Raw genomic sequence first — 26914 nt, forward strand, 5'->3', positions numbered from 1 at the left:
AAGGTGATTTGCTAGGTTAACAAACTAACTCACAGACGAACCACAGTGCATGCAGAGTTATATATTTTAATTTAGAAGGGGGAATAGTGCAGGAGCTCTTTCAGAAGAATGTAGGAAAACGATGACTCTTAAGAACCTAAAGAGAAGAGTACTGGGTTTATTGAATGCATCTGTGAAGGAGCAGAGTTTGGAAATTCAACCTCTGCTCTTGAGGATTCCAGTTTGGAGCCCAGCTACAGCTGCATTCTCTTCTCTAAGGGTCAGCCACATTGTGCCTGCCTAAGATGTAACACCATTACATCATGTTGTGTTGTAGGAAATAGGCTACATATGGCAGCATGGCCTCCTCTTCCCAGTCAGTTCACATTGCCTCATATGATCATAAGATACTTGACCACACTGTCACAGGTGATCTTTGGCACCAAAGACCATAAACTACATGGGGAACTGGAAAGAGCATACCATAAAAAGCTGAATTAATTCTTCTTGTACCATGTGGGACTAACCTGCATAAGGAAAGAGAGAGTGGCTCCTTATAATTTTGTTTGGTATGTGAAGGATTAGGTGCCTGCATATGTTTCTGATTGGAATATTCTGTGTAAGGAAATGGGGGCTTTCACTATCTGTTCATTTTGAAGCTTTTGATTTGATGTAAATGGTGAGAAACGGCCTGTTTGGACGGATGTAGTTCTGTACTGTACTCCACCAGTGTACTAGAGATTCAGGGTTCTCTGCAAGGAGTGGGCGAAATCCCTGGAAATTAAGTGACCTTGGGCAAGATGGACTTAGCCCAGCATTCAAGTCTGTCATTGTAATGTGCACTCTTTTTGTTTTCTCCAGCTGGCCAAGTGGAAGACTGCAGAGGAAGTTGCTGCCTTAATCCGTTCCCTCCCAGTGGAAGAGCAGCCCAAGCAGATCATTGTTACTAGAAAGGGAATGTTGGACCCCTTGGAGGTAAGAGCCACCATGAAGGATCCTGAAACGTGATGCTCTTAGAACTGGGAGTATAGTCTTCAAAGCTTTCCTTGTATTCGTTTCCAGGTTTAGCTTTGGGAGTCTGTTCTTTTAAAATGTGATGTAAGAAAATGGGCTGCGTATTTGAACCCCTTTTCCAATAATACCCTGACCTGTTGTTCATTAGTTAATTGTAAATGTATCCATTTAGGTAAAGCCCAAAACCTAGAATTCCAATTGGCATAGATAAGTGAGATGCAAATACTTTACAAATAGAAAAAGAATAGTATAATTAACTCTGATTCTAAACCGATTTATTGATTTTAGGTTTGTCAAATAAAAATCCTTAAAATAATTCTTACATAGACTTCTAGAAAAGCAAATCAAATAATCCATATAGGATTTGACTATTTATTGAAGGCACACTTCGTATGATCAATATTTATGAACTTGCATCCAACACGTGTTTCGCCCCATGGCAGCAAATTAGCCTAGGGCTTTTTCAAGCTCAAAAACAATGATTCCAAAGTATCAAGGTGCCAATAGGTCAAACATTATTATCGCAAACATTTGTTAATAGTGCTGCAACATTTGAGGCTCTCCGTCACAAATTCAAAGAGAATGAGAGGCCGTCATTGCCAGAGGAGAGCATCCCATATGGTCTGTTTTTCGGCTAGTCTGTTCTTCTAAAATGTGATTGCATGACATGTCCAGTGACTCAGCTGGTAGCGTGATGGTTAACTCTTCAATAGCAGCTTTATATGGATAGATAAAAGTTATCGCTGTTGGTCAACTGAAAGTCTTTTGTGTAATTGCTCTTTTTTCCTGCTCTTCTGAAACCTAGGTACACTTGTTGGATTTCCCAAATATTGTCATTAAGGGGTCAGAGCTGCAGTTGCCTTTCCAGGCCTGCCTGAAGGTAGAGAAGTTTGGAGACCTTATCTTGAAGGCCACAGAGCCCCAGATGGTTCTCTTCAATCTTTACGATGACTGGCTGAAGACCATCTCTTCCTACACGGTAAGGCTGTATTTCTCTTACTGTCTAACTAATGGAACTGATGTGCCTTTGATGGCTTGCTGGTGTGACACTGCGGGGGGCATGATGTTTGGGGAGATGTGGACGTACTGTCATGTGAAGTAAGGGCAGTGTGTGATGCATCTTGAGGAGCCAAACGCTTCCCACATGAGGAAGCGTTTGGCTGTCATGGATGGGATTATAACAAACATGAGAAATGTCTGCTTCATTAGCTGTTTAGCTCAAGTTTCTAGCTGAGGCAGTGTCATATATTAGGGGGTCTCTCGAGCGGCTCTGATACTTGAAGAATGGTGTGTTGAGGGCATGTGGGATCCTGAGACTTAAAGGGCTTCACTTGTTGCTGTGGAAGCTCCTGGTTGCTGCATCGGCTGAGAAGACGACATCCAAGGTGGCATCTGTCCTAACTGGAACTGCACACGACGAGCTGTACAGACAAAAGTCACTTCAGTTGATGCCAACAGTGCATCATTGGACTAGTGGCCAGAAGAGACTGGGGGTGAGATACAAGATGCTGTTGCAGATTTGCCTACTGAGACCTGTTGAGAGGTCGGGGTTAGCTGCCTGGTAAGAAACAAAAAAAATGTTGAAATCCTGCATCATCCGTGCAGTGATCAGCCGCACTATATAGGGGACCAGCTTAGAGCTGCAAGTGACCACCTATTGGGTGTCCCGGGGATGGATTTCACAAACTGCTCCATCGGGCAATTACAATAGAGGTTTTTAGAGGAGAGGGTCCTCTCAGCAAAGCCCCTAATACAAAAAAGAACTTCTAAAACTGAAACTCCAGGCATTCGGCAGCACCCGCTCAACTCAGGCTTGTATACAACGGCAAATGTATACCTTCACACAGGTGGATGCTGCAAATGCATTTCTGGAGGAGTGCAGAAGTCAAAACAGGAGCATTGCAGAAAATGACTTAAACCCTCCCCCTTCTACCTCCCCATCCCTGTTCTACCTTACTCTTCTATAATGAAGACTCTGCTGCTCATAGTTTAACCTTGGTGGGGCAGATGGATTTACTTGCCCGGAACTGTTGGCTGAGATTTCCATTCCAAACTTTGATTTGAGTTTAGTAGATATTCCTTCCAGTTTACCTGCACCTTCCTCCCTGAATTTGTACTTTGGGGGTTGAAGGGTGGGGGACGGCTGGGTTGTGGAGTACCAGTTAATCAATGCCCATATCAGGAGATAGCTATTTGATTTGTGAAATGACACGATTGCTTATATTGAGATGTATGATACAACTTGTTAATTAAATATAATGTTTGGAACATAACCTAATGACAAAAATATTTATTGGCTTATATAAAGGCAACATTTGTCGCACTTAGTTGAGCTTATGTCGAAGGTTCAGAACATGCATCAACCAAGCAGTAATTTGATATTTGATTCCAACTACTACTGGAGTAGTGGTTGGATATGATATAGTCCAAAACGCTCTAGAAAACAACAGGCTGTACTTAGTTTGCGGAAAATGCTAAATTCTGTGTATTGAATTGTGTATTTAGTTGTTTTTAAGTAAAGAACTCTTTCAGTGTGCAAAAACTGTTTGGGGTTGGTAACTTTGGTCGCAGAAGGCTAGTGCTTATGAATTCAATACAGTTAGTCATAAAGGGAGACTAGTATCAGCATCTTCGCTTCAGTAACATGTAATCAGTGTCCTCCACATATACCATGACTTGTCTAAACACAACCGGATGTGGTATCAAAGCCTTATGGTGTGGGAGTTTTTGTAGACTGGCGTGAGACTTCTGAACATCCGTGCAAATAGAAAATAAAAAAATTTAAATCCTTTTAATAACTGTGGCATTATTTTATTTAGCTTTGGCTCTTATCCCTCTTCCTGGTGTTTATGAATTGGTTTATTTTGTGTGTCTCAGGCTTTCTCGCGTCTGATCCTGATTCTGCGTGCACTGCATGTGAATAATGATCGTGCTAAGGTGATCCTGAAGCCAGACAAGACGACCATAACCGAGCCACATCATATCTGGCCCACCCTGACAGACGAAGAGTGGATCAAGGTGGAAGTTCAATTAAAAGATCTAATCCTTGCAGACTATGGCAAGAAAAACAAGTAAGGCGAATGTGTTTTATGTATTTAAAAGGGCTACCACCCCTGGCACAGGATTAGATTGTTTCCCTGTCCTTTCTTGTGTGCACTTGCACTGTATTAGATGATTTTCTTCTCGCACCCTGCACTTGGGGAAGTAGCTTATTCCATAATGCAGAACTTTCACTAAGTGCTTTAAACCACCTTCTGAAGACTGTTGCCTGTATGCTCTATCGCAGTGGTGGCTGACACAGCTAAGGAGTGGTGGGGTGAGTGTAGGGGACCGGGGTGAGATGATGGGGCGCTGGGGTTAAAATAAATACAAAATAAAAGACTTACCTGGTGCTGCTGGTCTCCTTGCCCCTCTGTTCCTGATCCCAGCAGCACAGACTGCTCTTACAATTCCCTCCGCTGCTCTCAAGCATAAGAGCAGGGTGGATAAATGTTCGCACAGGCACAAGGAGTCTATGCCGTTTCTCCAATCCAACTGTGGAATACAGCTGGGTTGTAGAAACCTAAATGGGCATGTCTGTTTGGCCAGCCTTAGAAGCTTGGCCAAGCTGACATGCACTTTTAGAAGTGCACATCTACCAGTCTTCCTCCTCCTCCCGCTCCCCTCCCATGCCCTGACCCTTCCACTCTGTCAGTTGGACAGAACTATGGGTTCGATGTCGGTGCTGGCCTTGACACTGCTTGAATTGGTGTAGAACATGACACTAGAAGTGCAATGTGCTCCAAGTTCAGGGCTGAACCCAAAGCAGGTCCAGGAGACAGTCCGTGCCGCGGGCAACCCTCATGGCAGTAACATAGCTGTAGGCCTCCGCGAATCCATGAGACCTGAAGGTGCGCCGGGAGAACTTGTAAGATGCCTAAAATGTGAAGCATAGCCTCCTTAAACTTCTTAATTGGATAGGGCATTGCCATCAGACTTAGGGATGCGGGTGTATCAAGATCCTCTACAGAATCGGTTCTGCTGCAGAATCAGCTCTACATAAGGGCCCCGGGAATAAGACCATGGGCTACCAAGACTTCCTTAATACTTTGAAATTGAGTGTGTTGAGGCTGGGACAAGGCTCGTTGGGACTCCTTATGCTTTTTTTTTTTTTTACTTCAACTTATTTGAAGACTCGGAGGAGGATGAAGATCTGTGGTGAAATACAGCTTGGCTTCACAGTCTCGTATTACCTTCTGATTCATCATGGCACATTCCCTGCTTGGCTTGGAGTGGTAGCTCAACCCCAAACCTCAGCGGTTCCTACTAAAGTTAAAACCTGTAGCCTTAAGCGGGACGTATTTCCATGCACTCATAAAATTTGGAGGAAATAAGCTAGTCCACTATTGACGTAAAGTATGAGTTAGCTCCAAATCTGTGAACGAAGGTGTGGAAAGAAAGGAACTGGCATCCAAGTGATTGGTTGGTGCCTGCACACGGTTCTAGTTGTCACTTTCTGGGTGGTGTAGAGTTGCGCAATGCCACCTGTCAGCCCCCTGGTTTAAGCTGAAACATTTTCGAGTTCCAATCTGACTCCTGGGGATATTCTAAAAGTGGAGAATCTGATCTGATGTTAGAAGTATTCATCAGAAAAGCTGTGTCTTAAAGCCATTTGAGGAAAAGGAATTTAGATTGTAATGTTGGCATCCTGTACTCTTAGAGACATCTGGGGGTTGTTCCCTGCATCCTATGTGCTAGAATGATAGGAGTGACGGAAATCTGTGGCATAATGCATTTTGAGTCTCTTGGCTGTAGGCCTCCTTAAATCTGGCAGCAAGGATGGATGTCTTGAAAAATGTGGTAGTTTCTGTGTTCTCTTGTTAGATCAGCTGCCTCATCTCAATGATAGTAATAATCTGATCATTCCCTTTTCCTTATCAGTGTCAACGTGGCTTCTCTGACTCAGTCTGAAATCCGAGACATCATCCTGGGGATGGAGATCTCTGCCCCATCGCAGCAAAGACAGCAGATTGCTGAGATTGAAAAGCAGACGAAGGAACAGTCACAGCTTACAGCCACACAGACACGAACTGTTAACAAACATGGAGATGAGATCATCACCTCCACAACCAGTAATTACGAAACGCAGACCTTCTCTTCCAAAACAGAGTGGCGTGTGAGGTAAAAGAAAAACAAAAAAAGTTATGACTGGTGGGGAGGTGGGTCTAATGAGATTGACCTTTTCATATAGCAGCATTGCCTATAACCTGCTGTCATCAGGACACCTTCAACAACAGAGTGTATCTAAATTACCTGGGTGATGGAATTGGATCATTAATCAGATTTTGTCTTTCACAGAGCTATATCTGCTGCCAATCTCCATCTGCGTACAAACCATATCTATGTCTCCTCTGACGACATCAAGGAAACGGGCTACACATACATCCTTCCCAAGAATGTTCTGAAAAAATTCATCTGCATCTCTGATCTACGGGCACAGGTCAATATTTGATATCCTATACATAATCCCTGTCATGAGGAGTGTGTACCATCTGTAGAGAGATCTGAAAGACGGCTCTTCCATACTGCATAGTGTGCCCCCCGTGTACCCTGCTATTTACCGGTTTACTATATTACTCATCCTGTCTAATTTGCCTTGTAATTATGCGATTTTTCCTGGTTTTTGTATTCTTACATCGACATTGCTTTTATGTCCTTCCTACCATCCTTTTTGTAAAGCGATCTGATATCCTTCGGTATCTTGTTTGGGCTATATAAAACTTTGTAAATAAGTAATATAGTAAGAGCTAAAACTGGTCCGGATTAGCGGTCAACCCCTGAAGTTAAACCTCCAGACAAGAATGTTGGGCATGAGAAAGTGGCAGATACCAGCAGAAAGAAATACAGACCCACTATCACCAGCGTAAGAATAAAGAACATGTATAACTGGTATCACTAGTGTGTGAATTGCAGGGCAAGAAGGGTCAGTACCACCAGTGGAGGGCTAGAAGGGTGGAGTATTAATAGTGTCAGAATTAATGGGCAAAAAGTTCTTGTACCACCAGTGCAGAAAACAAAAGTTGATGCTGGGGATCCACCACTATTGTGGGAGTGAAAGAGAGAAAAGAAAGTGCCACGAATATCAGGAGCTGTGCGGCAAGAATAGCACTTTCGACCAGCATTGGAAGCCGCACTCCAAGAATGGAAGGCAGTACATGTGTGGAACTACAGACTATGGATAGGTACTGCCTTATCTAAGAAATGGAGGGTTATGATGGCAGGAATTATTATGATGGAACAGAATAACAAATGGATGTGCAAACATTAGGGTAGGAAATGGAGGCCAAGAAGAGATTTCACACCTGGTTTTCCAACTACATGGTATACTGAGATGTGCCGGCCCCACCAGTGTGCAAACTACTGCTTTATGAAGGGCAGGTATCATGGGTGCTTAAGCTCGAATTTCTTGTTGTTATGAGATGTCCATTGGTAATAGTATGGTCATTGACGACTTGCTTTGTCTACAGATTGCTGGTTACCTCTATGGAGTGAGCCCCCCAGACAATCCCCAGGTGAAGGAGATCCGCTGCATAGTTATGGTGCCACAGTGGGGGACCCATCAGACTGTGCATCTTCCAAGTCAGCTCCCTGGACATGAGTATCTCAAGGTAAAGTATTTCCTCAGAGCTAGACACTGTTTTTTTTTTGTGGGGCTTTCTTTGCGGTTTTTTTGTGTGCGTTTTTTTTTGCATACAAATGTTCTTGCCCACAATGCCACAGCTTATTTTATTCACATTCAGTACATGTAACCTGAATCTCCATTCATTACTACACATTTGGCTTACAATAGAAAAAATCAGAAGGCTGTTTGATGAATAATTTTGAGAATTTTTCCCTCTGTAGGAAATGGAGCCACTGGGCTGGATTCACACTCAGCCAAACGAGTCCCCACAACTGTCACCGCAGGATGTCACCACCCATGCCAAAGTCATGGCAGACAACCCTTCATGGGATGGAGAGAAGACTATCATCATCACATGCAGGTGAGCTAGGACTAGTCTATGCAAAGGCTGCACTGCACCATTGTAGTAGTTCTGGGGTGCCTGAGCTTCGTCGGTGCAGCGATGCGTAGGAATCCGCATATACATTGGTAATGCTAGAGCTTTTTAATACTGGAGTACTGCAGCAGATCTTTGCTCGAAAGGTTAAGTTTGAGTAAACATGTATTCACTTTTCTTTATCAATCCGGTTTGAGGTCTTAAACGGCTAAAAGATCAGCCACTTCACATCTTTGAATTAAAACAGAAGTGATGTGTAGCTGTCTTGCTTGCTTGAATGTAGAAAATCTGTGTAAAGATTGAACACCGAGGTACTCCCTGTGGGTAGGGGAAGAGCAAGTTACTTTGGGGTCTCAATCTTCCTCAGTTGGAATGTGGAAGGGAAAACATAAAACCATCTAAGGATTGTGCTGCTAAAACCCATTAGTGTAGAAAAGGAGGATTGTTTCATAGTTTAAAATACTGGTTTAAGGCATGTGTGCTGTAGATACACATGCTTTGCATACTCCTGCCCTCTAGTCTTTGGTCCGGGTGTTTGCAAGTTGTTTTCCTTTGAAAGAGCCTGTTAGTGAGAAGGCCTTTCCATTGCTGCAGCAAGTCTAGGACCCTGACGCCTCAAACTTGGTACTAGGCCTTGGTGATGATGTTTCCGAGGCTTCTTGGACTTCTGGGCTTGTGTATCTTCCTTGTACTGTACGCCAAATGGCACATGCGGTCGCTGGAGTGGAATATTGGTTTCCATGGGCCTTGTACTGGCATTGCCTCTTTGATGCTGTCCAGAACTCCGACAACTCATGTGCTGGTGAATTAGCAACAACATGACACTTGGCAGGACGCCCTCCCTTCCCCACCCGAATGTCACAGTTGTAACGGATGTGTCATTACTGGGTTGGAGAGGCCATCTGGGGGAGGTTGAAGATCATGGGCCTCTAGTTCCCAGGGAAGATGCAGCTCCACATCAAGATCTTGAAGCTTCGGGCGATTAATCTGGCCTTGAAAACTTCTCTACCAACCATCAAGAGAAGGCGTGTACAGGTCCTAACGGACAACACAACAGCCATGTTCTACTGTAACAAGCAGGGTCAAGCAGTTGTATGGGGGGCAGGAGGTGGGACTGGATCCAGTGCCAGAAGGCTCTACATTCCTAGCGGGGGTCGACTAGCAGAACATCTTTTTTGGTAGTCTGCCGTGTTAAAGGTTCCTTGACCGCCTGAGCAGACGTCAACTGGCAGACCACGAGTGGCATCTCCATACTAAGGTGGAACTAGTCATCTTTGATCAGTGGGGAATGCCCTGGCTGTGTCTATTCACCACCGTCAAGAAGATTAATTATTAAACCAGCCTTCCTAAAGGAGTTCATTGGGAGGCTGTGTCTGTCTGCGATGGTACACTGGTCTCCTGTATGCCTTCCTGCCACTACCTCGAGTTCTGAGGGAAGTTGAGATGGCTTAGTGCCATATCATCTTTATGGACCCGGGCAAGGGTCCGAACACCCAAATCTCCACAGCCTACACCTCCATGCATGGAAATTGAGCAGTAACAGTTCAATTTTGTGAATTGACGCATGAAGTGGTAGATGTCCTTCTTTCAGCCAGATGCCTGACTATGAAGACCATCTTTGCCAGACACTGGGAAGACTTTGTGACTTGGTGTGAGAAGGTCTCTCATCTCGTCCCTCTGCAGGCCAAACTTTCTAATGTAGTATTGTTGGTTTCGTCATTGGCCTTGCAGAGCCTTGCAGTGGGCACAGTTACGGGTTACTTGTCAGCCCTTTGGGCCTTTTTATGTTTGCCTGCTAAATCCTCTTTAAATTATCAGCTGTAAAACTTTTTCTGAAAGGCCTGACACTATATTTCCTATTAAGCGCTTGTCATGCCTCAATGGGACCTAAATCTAGTCCTGACGTATGTTATGTTCACGCCATTTGATCCTGTAAACAGTTGTTTGCTATGGCTTCTGACGATCAAGTCAGTCTTATGTATGCCATGCGAAGGAACCAAAGGTGCCACTGTGCAACCTCACTACACTATTTTCTTCCCATAAAAATTGGTACTGAAGACTCGGGCTGCCTTCCTGCCGAAGGTGTTATTGCACTTCTAAGTCAATCAGTACTTACCCTGTTAAAATTCTTTACACCGCTACAACCCTTGAGAGAGGAGAGGCGACATCGGCCCAACCCAGAGAGAGCTTTGAGTTTCTACATTGACCACGCAAGAGATCATTGCATGGATGATCAGCTCACTGGGACCAAGTAAGTAAGGCAGTGCAGAAGAAATCTCTGTTGCAGATGATAGCCTTCTGCATTAAAATCTGCAATGGTCTGGCTAAGCAGGAGACCGCAGAAGGAATGCAGGGCCATTCCACCTGGACCGAGCTGCTATGATGACAGGAGAAGAGGACATCTGTCCGGCTGAAACATGGGCATCTGGGCAAACGTTCACAAAACACTGTTACGTTGACACTTCTGTCTGACGAGAGAACCATTTTGCCTGTTTGGTCATGCAACATTTTCTAATCTGAGTCTACTCCTCAGGTCCTCCTCTGTTTTTGTACGGTACCGCTGCGAAGTCTATTCTAAAGGTGAGGAATCAGCCATCAAAATAAACAAGTTACCTCCAGTAATGCTGTTTCTGGTGGATACTCTAACAGCAGATTTCTTACTGCAGTTCCTCCTCCCCATTCTCTGGATGGACTCATGAACATCATAATAAGGTGCTTTATGCCTAAGGGTGGGAAAGGAGGAATATTGAGAAACTGACGTCCGTGCTCATGGGTTGCATTTATATTCTGCTCCCTTCATTCACTTACTGGTGATCTGCAGGGCCATATGACACCAGCTGTCAGTGCGTGGGGAGCATTGCTGAAAAAATGTCCAGATCCAGTCTAGAATCTAGAAATGTTCTATTCTAAAGGTGAGGAACCTGTGGTTAGAAACGGTATCCCAAACAAAATGTGCTACCAAAGGTAAGTAACTTCTTCTTATATATCATGGTACCAATATCCTTCTTGTTTGAGTATTTCTTTATACTCTGAATGTTTGTTGTGCATTTTCAAATAAAAATACGGTATCTTTCAGTGATTTGTGGAATTTATAAAGGATTTTTAGAAGCTGTTTCCAGCTAGTTATAAATTACTTGGCCTTCGACATCGAAAAAATAAAGGACAAGCCTTCGGAACCGAAACAAATTAAATCGAAAATTTCGGAGCCGAAAAAAGTCTCTGAACCAGAAACTCCTACACCCAAAACTAAAGAGCCCGAGACCCCACAGGAAGGTTCTGACACACAGTCCAAACAACATTCTAACCCTAAGCCTTCGACACCGAAAAAGGACATTGTACCCAAACAACCGTCTGTGCCATATTTTTCGGATCCAAAGCAAAATACTCTACACATTGACCAAAAAACCGGTCATGTCACCACCAAACCTAAAAAGAGGAAACTGGGACCCTTCAGAAGACTCTAAAATACCCATTAAACAAAAGGGAATAGGCACTAATACTTCTCCACCTTCCTCTCCTCCTCTACCTGATCCAAATGTGTTCATTTCTCCAGCACTTTCTCCTCAACATACATTTTCACCCCAACCACAAGAGTATGAATATGATGATATGGGTAGGAATGGGACCACGGATACAGATAGGGATGATGACGATCCAGATCCTATGGATGATTATAATACCGATCCAGATCCACACAATGACCAGAACCTTTATCCCTCTAGGCCATCGTCGCCAGATGATAATATTGGAGTTGCGCAATTAATAGGGCTGCACAATACCATGGGGTGCAATTACCCTCTGATCCCTTAGAAGACTTATTAGAATTATTTACACCCTCACAAAAGTCTACACACACCCCGCTAATGCTAAAAGGCATGCTGAAACATGCACTAGAAGTGTTTAAAGACCCAGTCAGAGCCAGGATCTTCAATACCAGGGTGGACAAAAAATATAAGGCAGCTCCCAATGGCCCAATCTACATCAGAGGTCAGGTCCCCTTAGATTCTCTTGTGGTGTCTAATGCATTCAAGAGGGTTAATTTACAAAGCACAGGCGACGCCCCTCCTCCTGGCACATCAGGGAAACGTATTGCGTCACAAGTGGCAAATCATTGGCGGATTGCCAATGCCCAAGCTTTGTTGGCTAGATATGACAGAGCTCACTATCAATGTTCCCTCTAATTTTTTTCCTCTGTGTGCGGCAGTGTAGGGTCTCTGTGCGCTGCAGCCATGGCAATGTGCGCCAGGAACCAGACTGTGCGTGTGTGCAGCGCCAAATATCCCTCCAAACTTTTGCTTATAAATCTGAAAAGATGGTGCATTTCCACACATACAGTGTCACGTTAAACTATACTGTGTTGTGTGGTTAGGTTTGCCGTAATTTTTAGCTGACAATATAGCAAATACAAGTTAAAAGCACTTAAAAAGTATTTTAAAGTTTTGTAAACTAATTACATCGGTGGTACTCATAGTACGGCCCGCTGGCCGCCAGCGGCCTAGCAGGCCTTCATTGGCGGCGCACGCACCTTGCCTTGTTGTTTCTAGGCAAAGTGGAGATGCATGGGCTGTAAGAAGGTGTGAAAAAAACAACAAAGCCTCATTAACAAGTAAATGGAAGCCCTGTGAAGTACTCGGGTACAGCTGTGTGCGCGCCCAGGAAGCTGTCTCAGCCTGGGCTGCCACAAACGAATGGGTAAGTGGGGGAGGCTGGGGCTTAAACCCTTTGAGCCCAATGGGCATTGCACGCCTGGATGTAAGCACATTCAGAATTTGGACAGATCGGGACAGAGACAGACAGATAGATAGAGACAGAGAGAGGAAGGTAGAGGGAGGGAGGGAAGTGGAGGGAGGGAGGGAGGGAGAAGGGGTAGAAGGTGGGAGAGGGAGGTAAGGGAGTGGGGGTAGATGGAGAGGGAGATAGAGGGAGGTAGAGAGAGAGGGAGAGGGAGGGGCAGAGGGAGGTAGCGGTTGAGGGAGTTAGAGAGGGAGGGACAGAGGGACGGAGAGGGAGGGACAGAGAAGGAGAGGTCGGAACAGAGAGGGAAAGGGAGGGACAGAGGTAGATGGAGAGGGAGGGACAGCGAGGTAGAGGGAGGTAGAGAGAGGGAGGTGCGGGGGGAGAAGGAGGTAGAAGGAGGTAGAGAGGGAGAGGGAGGGACAGAGAGGGAGAGGGAGGGACAGAGAGTTAGAGGGAGATGGAGGTAGAGGGAGGGGCAGAGGTAGATGGAAAGGGAGGGACAGCAAGGTAGAGGGAGGGAAAGGGTGGGAGAGGGAGAGGGAGCTAGAGGAGGGAGCTAGAGGGAGGGACAGAGGTAGGGGAAGGAAGAAGGAGAGGGAGGTAGAGGAGGGAAAGGGAGAGGGAGGGACAGAGAGGTAGAGGGAGAGAAAGGGAGAGGGAGGGACAGAGAGGGAGAGGGGGGACAGGGGTAGCGGGAGGTAGAGGGAGGGACAGAGTGGGAGAGGTAGGTAGAGACAGAGAGGGAGGTAAAGGAGGGAAAGGGACAGAGCAGGTGAGGTAGGTAGAGACGGAGGGAGGGAAAGGGAGAGGGAGCTAGAGGGAGAGAGAGGGACAGAGGTAGATGGAGGGACAGAGGTGGAGGGAAAGGGAGAGGGAGGTGGAGGGAGGGACAGAGAGGTAGAGGGAGAGGTAGGAAGAGGGATGGACTGAGGTAGAGGGAGGTAGGGAGGGAGGGAGGGACAGAGCGGGAGAGGTATGTAGAGACAGAGAGGGAATTAGGAGGGAAAGGGAGCGGGAGGGGCAGAGAGGGAGAGGTAGGTAGAGACAGAGAGAGAATTAGAAGGAGGGAAAGGGGAGGGAGGGACAGAGAGGGAGAGGTAGGTAGAGACAGAGCGAGAGGGAGGGAAAGGGAGAGGGAGGGACAGAGCAGGAGGTATGTAGAGACAGAGAGGGAGGGAAAGGGAGAGGGAGGGAGAGGTAGGGACAGAGCGGGAGAGGTATGTAGAGACAGAGAGGGAATTAGAAGGAGGGAAAGGGGGAGGGAGGGACAGAGAGGGAGAGGTAGGTAGAGACAGAGAGGGAGGTAGAGGGAGGGGGGAGAGGGAGGGACAGAGGGAGAGGTATGTAGAGACAGAGAGGGAGGTAGAGGGAGGGGGGAGAGGGAGGGACAGAGGGAGAGGTATGTTGAGGTAGGTAGAGACAGAGGGGGAGGTACAGGGAGAGGGAGGGAAAGGGAGAGCTAGGGAGAGGGAGCTAGAGGTAGAGGGAGGGACAGAGGTGGAGAGGGAGGGATAGAGCGGGAGAGGTAGACAGAGAGGGAGGTAGAGGGAAAGGGAGAGGGAGGTCGAGGGAGGGACAGAGCGGTAAAGGGAGGGAGATGGAGGGAGAAGGAGATAGAGGGAGGGAGAGGTAGAGTATTTGCTACTTCTGTGGACATTGTGGACAATGTGCAGCCTTTAATTTTAAACTTTTGTGCATTCTAGCAGCAAATTTGAATGCTTTCATATATGTTTTTGTCCTACCCTAACAAGGGTGTAAATGTTGATTTAGGTATTTCACTGGTAGTAAGGTCAAAATGTCATGTCTTAATTTTGGAGGTCGGTTGTGGGGTAGAACATTAGCATCAAACAGCCCGAGCATTGTTCATAATAAAATCAGTGTTGAGGCAATGCTATCGTTTTTTAAGAGAACAATGAGACTGTTTTTATTAACCATATTTTGCTTAGTAGTATAGAGTATAGCCCTCATATGCTAGAGTCTGCATCAGGGCCATTGGATACTTTTTAGGTCAACACTATACTTCCTAGATTACATTCCACATCACTATAAACCACTTCATAACACACCATAACACTCAACTCCACGCCACTCCATAACAATGCACTCTACTCCACGTTAGAAGGCTTCACTCCACGCCACTTTGCACCAGTAATTTGTAGCCATACTGGAAAGCAGCCACACTGCTGTAAAACATGGCTAAGACATATTGACCCTCACCACTGCCTTCCTGTTCTAGAAAAATTGTGTTTTGATAGGGGGAGAGCTGGGGTTAACTCACTGCCTCCAAGGCACCTTATTCTCGACAAACACTGTGGGTGTTTCAGTAATGTATAAAGGGTGATACCAAGAACTGATTGAGCTAATTAGGTCTAGAAATGCAGAAATTATGAAATATAGGGAGTGAGGTGGAAGGCTGCAGGTTAAAGTTAGGATGTTTTAGTGCCCTTTACACTTGTGACAAAGCCTCCTTTTAATGATGGTTTAGGGACTTCAGAGCATGTAGCAAAACCCCTCTGGCTGCTGGTGATAAATAGAAATTCCCATTAATTAAATTGATGGTTTTGACCTGCTTTTTCCTCCACCGAGTAATAGTCTCCTGAAAGAGAAACCATGACTCATGATTCAGCACTTGGCACAATGCGATTAATCAATATTCTCATTTGAGCTGTCGAGGGGGGTGATGATAAAAAGGGGGGAGAAGGACGGCATCCAAATAAAACTGATAAAAAGTATCAGACCATTAAGTTACAGACTGCAAAACGACAAACCTTAACTCATGGCAGCCGAGAACTGCAGAGGTCAGGGCAGGGCAGAGGCCCGGCTGGGGCCGCTCGTGCACACTGCACTACTTAAATGTAATGAGAGAGAGGCTCGGCTGTGTGTGTCAGGAAAAGGCAGGCTGAATGTGATTGGTTGCGGATTTCAATTATGCAGATTTTTAAAGCAGTGAGTTACCCAGGATCTACTGAGAATGCTTTATTTCAAAGAATGCGTCTGCCTGTACATCTTTAAATAGGTATTTTGTGGTGTTATACATCCCAATGTTTTTGTTAGAGTTGGCGATGTTGAAACCTTTCTTACTGTATGTAAGAATGGTTTTTACTTTTTCTGTCCGTGTGAGCTGCAGTCGTCTGTTACTTCACCAGACTATCAGAGATTGTTTCCATAGTGCTAATCTAAGGAAATGTGCTTCTATAGTTTGTGGCTTTCGCAAACTGCGAGGAAGAGTTTTAACTTCCGAGCGTGAAACGATTGAATGCCGCGTGTATGACACTCTGCATTACATTTCTAACAGTGCCCAGCTGCTGGTGTGCATTGCAAATAGCACAAGTATTAGTACATATCCCTCAGCTGTGCACTCTAAGAACTGTCGGGAACTGTCAGTCTCCCGCTAAGAAATGGTATTTTTTCGCGCCGCTCGCATTTTTAAAGTAGCTGTGCGGTGTTGCAGGGAGTGCGCGGTAAATACCGTTCACTGCGCGCTTAGGGTGATCTCTGTGCGCGCGCGCAGCTTATTGGGAACAGTGCTCACTATGATTAGCTTGAAAAGCTTATTCAACATCTTCCTGACCAATATAAGAACAAAGTTAATGAACTTATACCGGAGAGTATGTTAATAACCAACACATCCATCAAATGTGCCCTCGATGCGGCCGATACCGCATCTCTTGCTATTAATACCAGTGTTTTATTACGCAGGCACGCCTGGCTCGAATCTTTGGATTCAGGCAGGAGGTGCAATCCACAATTCTTAATCAGCCTTTTGACCAAGAACATCTTTTTGGGCCCACAGTCTATACATCTTTAGAAAAGATGAAAAGGGATACTGAGACTGCCAAGTCCATGGGGGCCTTGCAATTACCTTCCTCTAGAGCACAGCTTTCCAAACTTTTCATGTTGGTGACACACCTTTTGTGAAAAAAATTTCAGAGACAGGGTAACGCGAGCGCAGCGAGCTAGCCCGAACCACACACAACCCACACACACAACCCCACACACACACACACACACACAACCCCACACACACAACCCCACACACACACAACCCCACACACACAACCCCACCCCCCCACACACAACCCCAGACACAAACAACCCGAGCTTATCGTTTGCAAACGTTTCAAGGGGATGTACTTATCCTATGTAAATGTTCACTGCAAATGGTTTTAACTGCACCCACTTATCACACGTAAACAAGGCGCTATATAATTTCTCTTTCTCCCCTTCTGACTGAAATATTGGATTTTATCACTGCATAGCCCTAAGACGATATATAATGTTGATGGAACCATTGAACTCCATTTCGTTTTCCAGAGAAGTACAGTACACATATAAAGACAGAACGCAAACACAAGATGCTAGTGGAGTCTATTGTTTGACATTCCAAGAACCCTGCCCCAGGCCTGCCAAGTATCACGCATCAAGTGTGACGCTAATGAATTTCAGTGTGATGTTCCGCAACACCGCACTGAAATTCAGTGTCACGCATTTTAATGCCACTGTCTGAGTCTCTGCTCTACCAGCACTGAAGTACTAGCGCGCGTGCCTGTGACCTGCGCCGGCTCTGCTGCTCCCCGCAGCCTTGCCGGCCCGGGAGCTACCACCAGCACAGGCTCGTCAGTAAGAGTTAATATTGTGCCCTCACTGCTGCCACAAATGTAGCTTAGTAGCTGGCTGCTGCACTGAAATTCCTGCCTGTGGCGCTGGCGCGGCTGAGTCACTCAGACTGCAGTCCAAGCCTGACGTCACCGGGCCAAGATAGTCGCTGTGCCCATTACCGAGGCAGTACCACCCGCCGGGCGGGGCCTGCCCTTAGTGGTTTCGTGATTTACTGCTGTGGCACCGCAGGGGGATGAGATCACCGTTGGCTACATTCAATTGACAGCAAGTCTCACTCTCACCACGAGGCGGGGCAGCTTCACGTGACGTGGCTGTAACAGATTGGCAGGGCTGCACTGAACAACCTACATGAGTTCTTATTAAGTTATAAGAAATCACCCCGCAGTAGTGGGCCTGCACTTAATGAGTAATCTGGAGGCAGTGCAGTGGTTGATGTGCGTGACTGGCGCCCCCTGCAGTTTATCATGCCTAGCCCCAGGAAGGCATCCGTGCTGCTAAAGGCGGGCCCGTGTGGCGCCGGGAGACCACTTTAAGCAGGGTCTTTGAATGACTGAAAACTACAGCGACATAGCTGCCAAGGTTTTGGATTGCTCATATGTGACATTTTCATAATTTCAGTGCAATTATGAGTGACATTCAACGATTATGAGTGACACTTTCGCGCAAGCAAAATAAAGCTCTGAAGACGAGGGGAAAATAAATATCAGAAATTACACCCATTGAAGCAACGAGAAACTCTAAGAAGATCTTAAAACTGCTATAAAGCACCAGAAATGGAAGGGTGCTAACCTAGTGTCTTTACAAAGGGATGCTGCATGGAGGCAGTGCGTTGCTGCAGCCAGGCTCCAGAGTCGGTGTTTGAGGAAAGCAAGAGGTGTGCAATGGCTCCCTACCTGGGGTTGCTACCTGGAAACTGTGTGTCACTGCAGCCAGGCCTCCGTTTCAGGGGATTTGAGAGAAGTAGAGGGGTGTGAGAGAGCCTCACACACATAGCTGCCAAGTTTGCAGATTGTGTGACATTACCATGGTTTCAGTGCACGTGTGAGTGGCACTCAACTGCCAAATGTGTGACATTGTCCTGCGAGTAAAACGAAGCAATGAAGTGCATGTAAATAATTAAATATTACAAATGACACCCTTCTGTCACTGAGAAGCCTTCTAAAATATCTTTCAACTGCTTCAAAACCCTGAAATGGAAGGTTAAAATACTTGTACAAAACTATTTGTGTACCAAGAAGATATAAAGGCAAAGCAATCATCATAAATCTCCTACACCCCAATGTCATTACACTTTTTTTGCATCCTAATAAATAATACGGTTAAGTACGTGCTGCAGGGATCAAATAAACAGAGGGTTGATATGCTGATGTTCAAGCCAGTACAAGAATAAGCAAAAGGACAGCTGGTACATATTTTTACCGTTTATCTGTATACTTCACAAATATAAATAGAAAGCAGTTTGTTTAAATGTGTTCTATCCATGACTAATACAAACAAACACAGAAATTGCACGTTACGAATGACTACATTTTAAAATACGATTTTGTCTCTAGTTAATATGTCATGGACAAGATCTAGGCCTTTGCAGACTCTTGAAATAACAAGGAATGGCCTGTAATTTTCTCTTGGAAAGCCAAAGGTGTGAACTCGAAGCAGCATGTATGACTCACCCGAGTGCTGCCAGGTCTGCAGTTAGAGCGGTGTCCGAGCACACGGCCAGCCACCGGCAGGCAGATCTCCTCAAGAGTTTCAAGCCGCAGTGCCCCCTTCAGCCTACGATGAGTATTAGAACATTTTCCCCCAAATGGATTTTTTAAGCTCCTCTTCTGTTTGTCCTGTCCAGGGCTCAAACAAAATAGATCACCAGTGTTGCCGCAGACAGCGCCCCGCCACCCTCTCGGCCAAGTGAAATGCTTGTTCCCGAGATTACAGTAATTAGAACCGCAGCGTGAGCTCCAAACACGCGCTAAATGAAACATCAGCACGTCAATGGGCAGATAAACAGCGCATTCTTAACCCCCCAGGGCAGCCCTAACAAGCGCGACACACCTACGCATGGGGCGCGACACAGTAACGTGTCGCGCCACACAGTTTGGAAAGCTGTGCTCTAGAGGTTCATTTAGTCGCTCCTTTTACAGGGCTGGCTCCAAAACTACTGACTCAGAGCATTCCTCTTTATCATACAAAAGTCCCAATCAAATCTCCTCCTCCAGAAGATATTTTCAAAGAGGGTACAGGGGTAACAACGGTAAGGGAAGAGGTCGCAGTAGCAACATCGCAACTCTCCTACCACCAAGCAGTGACTTCCCTTCACTTCCACCCCGATCATTCCACTCCTGTCGGGGGACGTCTCTCACAGTTCCTACCTGTCTGGAATTCCATTACAACAGACAAGTGGGTAAGACAAATGATCCAGTATGGTTATTGCCTGGAACTCACCTCTACTCCCCCAGATATCCCTCCCAGACAACGTCCAATGTCCTCGGAACATCTGACTCTTTTCAAACAAGAGGTTCTCTCTCTATTACAAAAACATGCAATAGAACCAGTCCCCTTGCCTCATCAAGGCACATGGGTTTACTCCCTCTACTTTCTAATTCCAAAAAAGGACGGCTCACTCAGGCCAGTACTGGACCTCAGACTATTAAACCTCTACATTCAGTCAGACCACTTCCACATGATCACTCTCCAACAGGTGCTCCCACTGCTTCAACAAGGCGACTTTGTCTCCACTCTAGATTTAAGGGACGCCGACTTTCATATTCCCATTCACCCCACTCACAGGAAATATCTCAGGTTTGTGGTACACGGTCAACACTACCAATTCAAAGTCCTCCCGTTCGGGGTAACTACAGCACCCAGAGTCTTCACCAAGTGCCTCGCAGTAGTGGCGGCTCACTTACGAAGACAACATATTCACCGGTTCCCTTATCTGGAAACTGGCCCATAAAATCCAAGTCACACAGCAGCTGTGTGGACCACACACACAAAACAATCCAGCTGCTTCACGACTTGGGATTCACTGTGATCCACACCAAATCCCACCTCCAACCGTCCAGCACACAACAGTATCTAGGAGCTACAATATACACTTCAAAAGCTCTAGCATACCCCAGCCCAGTCAGGATAAGCAACATGCAAGCTCTAATATAAAACTTTCTGCCTCAACACTCATTACCAGCTCGATTGTTCATGCAGCAAGACTCCAAATGCGTTCTTTACAGGAGTGTTTGGCATGTCAGTATAACTAGGCTCAAGGTCAGCTAACAGATGTGGTGTTGGTGGACAGCCACACACATTGCTCTCTGCAGTGGTGAAACGCACCAAACCTTTCCAAAGAGCGGCTGTTCCTCGACCCGGTTCCACAGTTAGTGCTAACAACAGACACATCGCTTACCGGCTGGGAAGCTAATCTTTAAAACCATACCATTCAGGGCATGTGGACCCCTCAGCAAAAACAACTACACATAAACTACCTGGAATTTTTGGCAATTTTTCTAACGTTCAAATCCTTTCAACTCCATCTGGTAGGCAAAGTTGTCCTAGTCCATACAGACATGACAGCACTGCACTACATACAGAAACAGGTGGGGGACACACTCTCTTCAGCTTTCACACCTTGCTCAAAGCATATGGAGATGGGCCATTCCACAAAACCTATATCTCCTTGTGGAACACCTCCCAGGAATACACAATCAATATGCAGATCTGCTCAGTCGTCCAAGACAGCAGATCCACGAATGGGAACTTCATCCTCAAGTTCTTCCATTCTTTCACATGTGGGGCCACCCAGAAATAGATCAGTTCACCTCACATCAAAATGCAAAATGACCAAGCTGCGCATCCAGGTATCCACATCCATTGTCCAAAGGCAATGCGCTATGGATGAACTGGTCAGGCAAATTTGCTTACGCTTTTCCGCCTCTCCTGCTCATTCCATTAGTGGTTTGGAAACTCAAACAGTATTCCCTCACAATGATCCTAGTTTCTCAAACATGGGCCCGACAACCCTGGTTCACAACCCTCTTGGAACTATCAGTAGTTTTGCATCAAAAGCTATGCCTCTCACCAAGCTTCTTACTCGAAACCCTGGAGAGATAAGGCATCAAGATCCCAGTCAACTGAACCTTGCGATCTGGCACCTGAAGTCTTAAAGTTTGGCTACCTCAATCTCCCGCCAGACTGCATGAACATCATTGAAGAAGCTAGATGTCCTACTACTAGAGCATGCTACGCAGCAAAGTGGAAACTATTTGTGATTTACTGCACAGATAACAAAATCAATCTACTAGATGCTTCTATTCAGAACATTATCGGCTATCTCTTGCACCTACAGCAATGTAACCTAGCATATACATCTATAAGGCTACATCTCGCTGCAATAGCAGCTTATCTCCAAAACAGACTTTATCCGCTATCAAAGCATTTATGGAAGGACTTAAAAGAATAATTCCACCCAGAGTTCCACCCATTCCCGCTAGAGCTCATTCCACACGTAAACTAGGGCTTCTATGGCATTCTGAGGGAACATTTCCCTAGATGACATCTGCAAAGCAGCAACTTGGTCTACACCACACACTCTCACAAAACACTTTTGTGTAGATGTGCAAGCAAAACAACAAGCTGGTATGGGCCAGGCTGTATTAAGAACACTTTTTCAGACCACTGCAACAGATACAGGTAGCCACAGCTAAGAAGATACCTGCTGTTTAGTCTGTGTTCAAGTATATGATCTACAGCTTGTATGCCTCGAACGAAAAATGCTATTTACCGGTATGCATCTGTTCTTGGCATGTAGAGCTGTAGATTCATATACACCCACCTGCCTCCTGATACCACTATCTATTGCAGTACTATCTTACTTAGATACATCACACATGGACATCTCTTTTCTATTTCTTATTAACTCCATCATCACCCTTTATGACAAGAAACAATCTGAAGATGGAATCGATGCCAATGCGCACTGTCACCCTAAGGAGGAGTCGCCTATCTCGTGACTACAAAGACTTCTTCAAAGACAAAAACAAAGTGCAAACATCCGAGCCCAACACCAGATGGCGATCTATGCATAAGTATATGAATCTACAGCTCTACATGCCAAGAACAGATGCATACTGTTAAGAAGCATTTTTCTTTCCTCCATAGGATAACATTGACTGTTTTTCTTGGAAAAGTTTCTAAGTGTGAAGTTTGAAAACCTAAAGAAATTCTTTAAAATTGTACTAACTAACAAAAACGATTTTACTTATCTGTTTACAGGAAATGGCCCAGTGTAGTATCCAGGTATACTACACTGTGTAAGAAAAGTAATCTCAAAAGTAACTTGCCTGTAATTTTACTCAATCCTATACAAAGTACTGTATTCTGAAAAGCATTGCATTTTATCAGTGACACTACTGTAATCAAATCAAAGTACATTTACAATTGCAATCCAAACTGTGTTACAATTTGTATAGTTACTGCAAAGTATTTATCACTTACTAGCACCAGGCTTGCTTGGTTCTAGGAAATAAAATAACTAAAAGAATGTTTTTATACAAAAACAATTGGCTGAAGTTCAATAAATGCTTAACACTGTCCTCTGATAAAGCCTTACTGCTCGACTACACTACCACAAATAGAGAGTAAGGTGCTATCTTACTTTACCTCTGCCTACCTTTGGGGTTCCACTGGACTCTGTGCACACTATACATCACTTTGGTATTGTATATTCAGAATCAGCTTCCTACACCTCCTGGTCCCCTTAATTCTAACATGTCAGAGAAAATGTGAGGCAGTCATTCCTGAAAAGTTTATTACTGCCACCAAATAGTGTAGTAAGCAATATGAAAAGCAAAAAGATTAAGTATTTTTATGGTGGTTTTTGTTTGTGAAATGTGTTCTTTGGAGCTTCATTGTTACCACTTAGCAGACAGTATGTGTGTTCATTACTGTTGGGCACTGTCCCAACTTCTTAAGCACTCAATATTCATATGGACTCTCTTGTTAGCAATACTTTGATTGAAATAATAGTTTGTTGTAGCAGTGATGAAGTGCTTTTTTACCTGATTTGCTTTCTTTACCTACAGTTTTACCCCAGGATCATGTACCCTCACTGCCTACAAGCTGACACCAAGCGGCTACGAGTGGGGAAGGCAGAATACAGACAAAGGCAACAATCCCAAGGGATACCTTCCCTCGCACTACGAGAGGGTCCAGATGCTGCTATCTGATCGATTTCTTGGCTTTTTCATGGTCCCTGGACAGGGATCCTGGAACTACAACTTCATGGGTAAGTGGTGTTTGTATCCCTGGGGTTAAAATAGTGATGAGAGAATTAATTTTACCCCCAAGCTAAGTAAAGAGAAAAAGGAGACCTGTTATCTCCTGCTCTCGCCAGATATTTTTATTGGGGATGCAATGCATTGGGCACATAATCTTTAGAAAGTGTGGGAAAGGAGGGAACAAATATCGAGGTAGTAGTGTTCTTGCAGTAAAATGTAGAGCGCTAAAATGTAGAGTGATCTCAATACTATTGAGGACGGACAGAAGATCTGAGGATACATGGTTACGCATAGTTATGGGGCAATCTACAGAAAGGGATTAGACAAACCTTCTTTGAGGTACATTGCTGGGAAGTTAAAAAGGCTCATCACGGATGTATTTTGTGACACGTGCATGCTTTCTGTCCCCAGGGGTTCGTCACGATCCAAACATGAAGTATGAGCTACATCTGGCAAACCCGAAGGAGTTTTACCATGAAGTCCATCGGCCATCACATTTCTTGAACTTTGCCTTGTTACAGGAGGGAGAAGTATATTCTGCTGATCGTGAGGATCTGTATGCCTAATTGTGATCGCAAGGCATTGCAAATTGAACTAGAGACTACAATTCTGTTGATATTCAACAGGAAGTCCTTGAACGGGGAACAGTGGCTGGTCCTAGGGCTTTTGCCCGGCACAACTTATTTGTCATCTTTCCATTCACTGTTTCAATATTGTGCTCGTCTGCGACATCTGTAAAATGAGTTGGTTTCTGCACCCTGGCTGCATCTTTCTGTATGCAGTCATCTTTGTTGTATAATTGTATTGGTTTAATAAAATATATAAATTAAATGAACTGTATTCCATCTTTAGCCCATTCAGTGACCTTTTCCAGTAACTCTGTAAAGATATCCTCTCTCTTTCTTGAGGGGTACACTTCTGTTGAAGTGAGAAATGTTTCTCAGTCCGCATCAGAATGTCAGGGGAGTTATCGAATAGATTCACTGTCTGCTCTTATGATTGTTGTTAATGGGCCTATGCCTGTCCGGCGATGACCGTCCAAACATCACCTCTAGTTCGCAGTTGGATCTGAATCTTGACACAATATACTGATGACTTAACGCCTCCACTATGGGATTCTCTCTGATATTCGTAAGCAGTGGAACATCTCTGTACGTTTTAGAAACCTGCAACAGAACTTATTTATTTTCAATTGGGAATGAGCACAATTTTCAGTCTACTTGTAATGCATTAAAATCAGTCACAGCAAAGTAGATGTGGTTGTAAACTAACCTTTAAGAACACTTTGAAACTGAGAAATGAAGATAGGTTTACTATATTCATGTTGTAACTGGAGTGAAAACTAACTACCATAACTACTTTAAAGATTTCAGATGTAGTCCTATCTTGTGATGAGCCCTCCTGATTAGGTCCCTTTGTTATTACCTCTTACTGAGCTGGGATCCCTAAACTGAGAAGGCTTTTCAGAGACTGCCGTAGACTGAAAAAAGTTTTCCGATAACTTTTTTTTTTTCATTCCCTGGTTTGACAATTACTTCATTTCTTTCTCTGCCTTTGCCTCTAAGAAGCATTTTTCTCCTGATTCCACGCTTCCTATCATTCCTGAGTGTCAGTATCCACCGTGTTAGACAGGTGCCCTTGTTGTGGAGGGAAGAAGTCATGAAAGGATGCACATAGCATTTATGTAATTTGCCTTGTTGGTTTTCACTTTAGTAAGAAGATTAAGATGCGTTTAGAGATGATGTGTATTAGAATGAGTGCCATCGTGTCTGAGCTAAACTTAAAAAACAAAAAAAACTAAAGTAATGAATTCATTTCTTTGTTAGGCCCTAGTCTGACCCTCCAGAGCATGGTCTGCGCAGGTCACACTCTGCCCACTGTATTGAGAATTCCCAGCTGTCTTTGAGTTGTGGCATTCGCAATCCCCAGGCTTTCCTGATTAAACAGAAGCCCTAGCGGAAATGTCTTAAGGTCTTGCCCGAAAATAAAGGCGGCAGTGTAAGTTTTCTTTCTGTAGTAGGGGATCTCTGTGAATAGTCCCACCCATGTGCGGGGACCCCGGAGCAATCAAAATAGTCTCTTAAGTAGGCTTCTTCTGCAGTCCTGCATAGGCACTTAAGAGAAAATAAAAGACAAATAATGCAGCCTGACATTAACAAGGCTACATTGGCCAGCACTTCATCCTGAAGTGAAAAGGATAGCCAAATAATATAACATTTTACACATTTTACAGAGTTTCACCACACAGATAAACTCCCCTTCACAAAAATCCTTTGCATGATAGAGAGGAACGGTTGGACAGACAAGCCTCATAGGCTGCCATTATGTGTCTGGAAAAGGGATACCGTGCCTTTAAAGAACACTCCAGAGACCCTCGGTATCCCATGATGCACAGCCAAAGGCAAGTTACTTTCAGTTCTTTTTTCTGGCTCCTGCTAGCAGGACCCTGGAGCATTGAGCTCTACCTTTTTGTGTATACCTTCAATTTTCGGATAGTTTTCAGTGAGAATTGTGTTTCACTCGACGTCTGGGGTCTTCCTCTTCCAGTTGCTATCTGTTTTGACCTGTTTTACCACCTCTATCTTGTCGAAATGCCAGTTTTATTCGACAAGTGCCCTAAGTGTGGTAGGAAGAAGGCCAAGTCAGACCCCCACAGAGTGTGCATACTCTGTCTGCCTGCTACTCATGTACCTGACTCCTGTGATATTTGCCATTCTTTCTCCAGGAGGACCCTGCGTGCCAGGGAGAAGATTCGTCTCCAAGGCCTGGAGCAGTTGAGACATCAAGAAGCAGGTGGGACCTTTGGGCATGGAGGGACTCTATCTTCATCCTCTGCCCGTGCATCAGCCTCGTGGGGGGGGGGGTGGGGGGGGGGGGGTACTCCCTAGTCAAAAACAGGCCCGGAAATGGTCCCGGTCGACGTTGTCGAGCAGTATGACTACCATCTGTTCCCCATCGACACAGGGCTCTGGGTCGAAGTGACGTTGACGTATGAAGTCGAGGGGCTGGACGTCGAGACCTCGGACGAAGTCGACGTCGAGGACTTCACCGGCGTCGACACACCATCGTCGTCGTGCTGAGTCCCGAAGAGGCAGGCGCTCGCCGCCGAGGCGACACCGCTGTTTGCCTTCAACGTCGACAGGAACATCGACGTCAAGAAGATCGACGTCAAGAAGATCGACGTCAAGAAGATCGACGTCAAGAAGATCGACGTCAAGAAGATCGACGTCAAGAAGATCGACGTCGAGGAGAGCCACGTCG

The 26914-nt window shown here is 45.2% G+C and overlaps 1 protein-coding gene across 2 annotated transcripts in view; it reads left to right on the forward strand.

The window, feature by feature from the left end:
* The window catches only part of PRPF8 (pre-mRNA processing factor 8), a 162271-nt gene extending 137787 nt beyond the window's left edge, over positions 1 to 24484 (forward strand). For both annotated transcript variants that reach the window (XM_078680163.1, XM_078680164.1), the window contains 9 exons: positions 841 to 954; positions 1799 to 1972; positions 3871 to 4064; positions 5914 to 6153; positions 6331 to 6472; positions 7500 to 7640; positions 7876 to 8015; positions 23459 to 23661; positions 24065 to 24484. In XM_078680163.1, the coding sequence (XP_078536289.1) occupies positions 841 to 954; positions 1799 to 1972; positions 3871 to 4064; positions 5914 to 6153; positions 6331 to 6472; positions 7500 to 7640; positions 7876 to 8015; positions 23459 to 23661; positions 24065 to 24219 (1503 nt within the window). In that variant the 3' untranslated portion in view covers positions 24220 to 24484. The remainder of the gene's footprint in view (positions 1 to 840; positions 955 to 1798; positions 1973 to 3870; positions 4065 to 5913; positions 6154 to 6330; positions 6473 to 7499; positions 7641 to 7875; positions 8016 to 23458; positions 23662 to 24064) is intronic.
* The last annotated feature ends 2430 nt before the right edge of the window (positions 24485 to 26914 follow it).

This window comes from Lissotriton helveticus, chromosome 3_1 (genome assembly GCF_964261635.1).
Source record: "Lissotriton helveticus chromosome 3_1, aLisHel1.1, whole genome shotgun sequence".
Lineage (NCBI taxonomy): Eukaryota > Metazoa > Chordata > Amphibia > Caudata > Salamandridae > Lissotriton > Lissotriton helveticus.